General features: G+C 38.2%; 1 protein-coding gene across 1 annotated transcript in view; it reads right to left on the minus strand.

Moving 5' to 3' along the window:
* mycbp2 (MYC binding protein 2) overlaps positions 1-5,036 on the minus strand; it is a 132,058-nt gene that overhangs the window by 76,447 nt on the left and 50,575 nt on the right. Inside the window, exons 14-15 of the mRNA XM_016564075.1 lie at positions 1,736-1,894; positions 1,262-1,466 (exon numbers count right to left, since the gene is read on the minus strand). Of these exons, the coding sequence (XP_016419561.1) occupies positions 1,262-1,466; positions 1,736-1,894 (364 nt within the window). The remainder of the gene's footprint in view (positions 1-1,261; positions 1,467-1,735; positions 1,895-5,036) is intronic.

A 5,036-nucleotide genomic window follows, 5' to 3' on the forward strand; every position in this document is an offset into this window, starting at 1 on the left:
TAAGAATTGATTTAGATCACTTGCTCACCAGTGGATGCTCTGCAGTGAATGGGTGCCGTCAGAATGAGAGTCCAAACAGCTGATAAAAACATCACGATAATCCACACCCCTCCAGTCCATCAATTAATACCTTGTGAAGTGAAAAGCTGCACGTTTGTAATAAACCCATCATTAGGATGTTTTAACTTTAAACGGTCGCTTCTGGAGAGCACATCAGTCCATATCCCATAATAAAACTTCTCCAGTAAAAAAGTCCATCACTTGTTGCAGTCTCACTTTAAAACTAACAAACTAACAGACCTATTTGTTAGGAACTGTTTTTGCTTGTAAACAGTGCTTGATCTGTGCATATTTCTCTCCTGATACAGACAAGACGACCTTTTCACTGGAGAAAGCAATATTATTGATAGAGGACTCTCTATATTTTAGCTGGTAGCAATGGTTTGAAGTTAAAAAAAAAATCTTACAAACATGCAGCTTTTCACTTCACAAGATATTAATTGATGGACTGGAGTCATGTGGACGATCGTGATGTTTTTATCAGCTGTTTGGACTCTCATTCTGATGGCACCCATTCACTGCAGATGATCCATTGGTGATAACAATGATACATTTCTCCAAATCTGTTCAGATTAATAAACAAACTCTTCTACATCTCAGATGGCCTGAGGGTGAGTAAATTCACATTTTTTGGTAAACTATTTCTTAAAATAATGAGCTAATGTCTTTTCAAGAGCAAGAGTTCAGTTCTTTTTACTTGTTCTCACTTGAACCACATTACATTACTTTATGTGGGCCAAAAAAAACAAAACAGTTTTCATGTCAATTTCTTATTCTGAATATTGTCAATAGCTGGATATTCATGATCTGTGTAAACATGTCTGGTGCTGTATGTAATCATCACTCTGTTTGTGTGTAATTTTGGTTTCTCTCACCCTCCTGGCACCCTGTCTGGTCGGCCGCTGCTCACACAGCTGGCTCCATACCCGGTGCAGTCTCCACACACGGTGCACACCATACACTGGTCCAGCTTCCACTTATGCATGCCTGGCTGACACATCATAGATTTCTCCTCCTTCTCATCCAGCTCTCACTTGAACCACATTACATTACTTTATGTGGGCCAAAAAAAACAAAACAGTTTTCATGTCAATTTCTTATTCTGAATATTGTCAATAGCTGGATATTCATGATCTGTGTAAACATGTCTGGTGCTGTATGTAATAATCACTCTGTTTGTGTGTTGTTTGGTTTCTCTCACCCTCCTGGCACCCTGTCTGGTCGGCCGCTGCTCACACAGCTGGCTCCATACCCGGTGCAGTCTCCACACACGGTGCACACCATACACTGGTCCAGCTTCCACTTGTGCATGCCTGGCTGACACATCATAGATTTCTCCTCCTTCTCATCCAGCTCGTCCTCCAAGTCCTCGTCCATTGCGGTAGCCATGTTCTCCACTCCAAACGCTACGGCAAGAAAACATCAAATATCACAAACACCCTTTCAAACGCCGCTGACCACACAGCCTGTGAATGATCATAGCATGTCAGAATCAACTGTAATAATAACCTTTTCCCTTTTATAGTTTTGTGAAAGAAGCACCACATAAGATCAGGAAAAATGACCTAACTATCACACTATTTGTTGTCATTTTCTGAAGATTGTCAGGAATATTCAGGGCTTTTTCTAATGTATAATTGTCATGTTTAGTGTGAAAAGCGTGTAAAGTCCTCACCCTTCCCTGCCTGGCTCATGGTTCCAGTGTCTCGACCACACTGGCCCTTGTTGTTCACTCCAAATGTCCACACCTCTCCGCTCTTGGTCAGGACACAGGTGTGAGCTTTCCCCATGGCTACCTGAGTTACAAAGTGTCCCTTCAGATCTGACACCTGACCTGTGATGATGAGAGGAGGGAAACAAATTAATCATTACAATAATTCTCCCATAATAGTTTAAAAGGAATCAGCTGGCAAGAGAATAGTTACTTACATTTCAAACAGAGTTAGTGAATAAAATGGCCTGATGATATTTCATTTTGGTGTAATCACTAATCACAGCTTATTCATTTTTCAGAACGATTAAGTGCAAAGTAAATTTTCAAATGTGCCAATTTTGTATACATGAAATCAAACGGATTACAATTCTGTCCAGTCACAGATGATCCACAATCAAGATAGTAGGCAAATTTATCAGTACATTTTGTGTCTGTTATTACAAATACTTGCTGCTAAATGATTTGAAAACTCTGACAGAAACATGGAATCCAGTCATAAAAATGTAATTTACAAGAAAAAAAAGTTTGGTTTAACTTAAAGATACTGTGACATAAATATATTCCTATTGTAAATTATAATGCACTTAAGTAATTACGTTATTATTATTATTATTTAAAATATATAATTATTAAACTTTAAGAAATATCACCTTTTTCTTGAATGTTTTAATTTTAACAGTATCCTCTGTTGTGCAGCACTGTGTGTCAAAAAATTCAAGGGAATTTTACATTTTCATTTGATTTCATTTTAAAAGCTTAATTAAACTGTTATTGGTTTATGCCTTCATTTGATTAACACTGTTTTTGATAATAAATTTGTATTAAATCATAATTCCAGAAAACAATTATAACTGACAACAATTTCTGAAAAGATAAACAATTCATAGGGCTCTATTATTGTAAAAATTGCAATAAATTATTAAATAGGTAAGGTTTTATAAAATCAGTTGATTAAACATGCTTTATGAGTATTAACATTTAATTAAACCATTAAAATGGAATTCAGAAAAATTAAAACTGAAAACATGAAATTTGGAAAAATAAAAAGAATTTGGGATAGGGGTGTGCGATATCACGATTTTTGACCATGGATCATTCTTTCAGCGCGTAGCTACACCCGAAGCGCGCGCACTAAAAAGCCTGTCAACAGCGTCTTAATTATAACTGGACTAAGTTATAATCAAAACACACAAGGTTTACATATAGACTAAGCTGCTTATGTCTAAAATGAAAATCAGTTGAGAGAAAAACGGATGCGTGCCTGTATATTAGATGCGTGCAGCTCTTAAAGGGACAGAACTAAATGCTGCCAACTATCATTAAAGGGATAGGGAAAATAGTAAATTATAACAGGAAATTAGTTTGGCTCAGACACCTTGCAAAATAGTAAAACCAACATGACAAAGAATCGCGATAAAATCGTGAATCGTGATATAAAAATAAAAAAAACGTGATATGATATTTTTGCCATATCGCCCACCCCTAATTTGGGGAAAAATACAACTGATTTCATAAGGCTTAAACATGTATTGATGTTAAATTGTATGCAAGTTTCATGATTTCAGTTACTAAGCTTTTTTAAATTACAATTTTAATTTAATCACTATAACAATGGAATCTGGAAAAAATAAAACTCTCTTAGCTCTCTAAGGCCCCGTCCACACGGAGATGCGTTTTTAGATGTATACGCAAAAATGTTGTATCGGATTGGTGTTTCGTCCAGATGGATCCGGTGTTTTGGGAGCGTGAAACCGCTACTTTTTGCAACCGGGTCCCAGAGTGGATAAATCTGAAAACGCCACTCTTGCGTTTTCGTGTGGACAGCGAATCCATATATTTCGTGAAACGATGATGTCATTAGCCCATGTCTTGCCCCTAGTCAGACACCGCTGCGTCACGTAACAGCAACAACAACATGACCAAACACTGAACGATTGTCTTTTTATTAACTAACATTAACACAGATTAATAAATGTATTGTTCCATGTTCTTTGTATACCGCGCGCAAGGTTTATGCGCATAGACCAGGTCTTCTCCGTTTTAGTGTATCTCTGTGGCAGAATTACAGCGCCACATACTGGTCTGGCATGTATACTACATCGTTTTGTGTTGGTTTCATGGTTTCGCGTGTATGCAGATATTTCTTGAGAGAGGAGGAAAAAAAAGATTGGAAAGGGAAAGCTCTGGCTTTGTGTGGATGCAACCTAAAGTTGACGTCTCAATATGCATATGAATATGAATATGCAGCAAGAGGTTTCATATCCTAAAACTGTTCTTTATTAAAAAATATGACTCAATGAACTGCAAACTGAGTATCCCGTATGTAGAGCATGAACTGCAGGAATATTTGCTATATCAGCAAAGTTAAGCTAGCAGGGAACCCATTTTAAGAAAAAAAAAACATGTACTTAGTCTGAACATCCAAATATGGTGTTTTCTAAATATATCCCCCTTTTTGTGAATGTGGAGCATGTACTGGCTCTAAATAATCTCTCCCACAGGAGACAGATATACAGTCTTACAGACAGCATTATGACAGGCCATCATTTCATCCCTGCCATCTTTAACGGGCATCTGGCAGGTGGCACTTACAGGTACTGTCACTGTAAATGGCATCCTTGCCAAACATGTAGAGCTCTCCATCTTTAGTGACAATGCTGCTACTGCCATTGTTGCAGGCCGTGTAGATGGCCATCTTGGTCTCGAGTCTGATCATCTTCTTGGGTTTGTAGGGCTTTGGTTGTCTCCTGCTCTTTGCTAAAAACAGACACCATCACAAGCGGTTGATCTATGTGCTAAAACATCATTATCGCAGATCAAGTATGTACATGATAATAATTTCCGTCATACTTGACTCTCCGTCCTCCCCTTTGCTGGCGGAACCCGTGAAGAAGACGCTCCCATCCTCCGCCACCAGCAGGGCGTGGGAGCCATCATGGCCCACTGAGAACTGCACAATCTTAGCTGATTTCGTTACTGGCAGCTCCACCCACTTCCCAGCTGACGGGCCACCCTGCTTGATACCGAGGCTCTGATACTTTCCAGTATAGTAGATCTGCATCAGAGGAGAGGAAGACAATCATGTTTACATCTCCCTTGTGTGTTATCAAGTCTGTGCACAATGGCCTCAACAAATAACTCCGTTAGATAAAAGAAATGAACCGCTAAAATGACATGCAAGAACAGTCACACGTACACTAATTAAGGCACTCAAGTATATAATGTGTATATATATATATATATATATATATATATTATATAC

Source organism: Sinocyclocheilus rhinocerous, unplaced genomic scaffold, assembly GCF_001515625.1.
Source record: "Sinocyclocheilus rhinocerous isolate Xijiao unplaced genomic scaffold, SAMN03320098_v1.1 scaffold2245, whole genome shotgun sequence".
Classification (NCBI taxonomy): Eukaryota; Metazoa; Chordata; class Actinopteri; order Cypriniformes; family Cyprinidae; genus Sinocyclocheilus; species Sinocyclocheilus rhinocerous.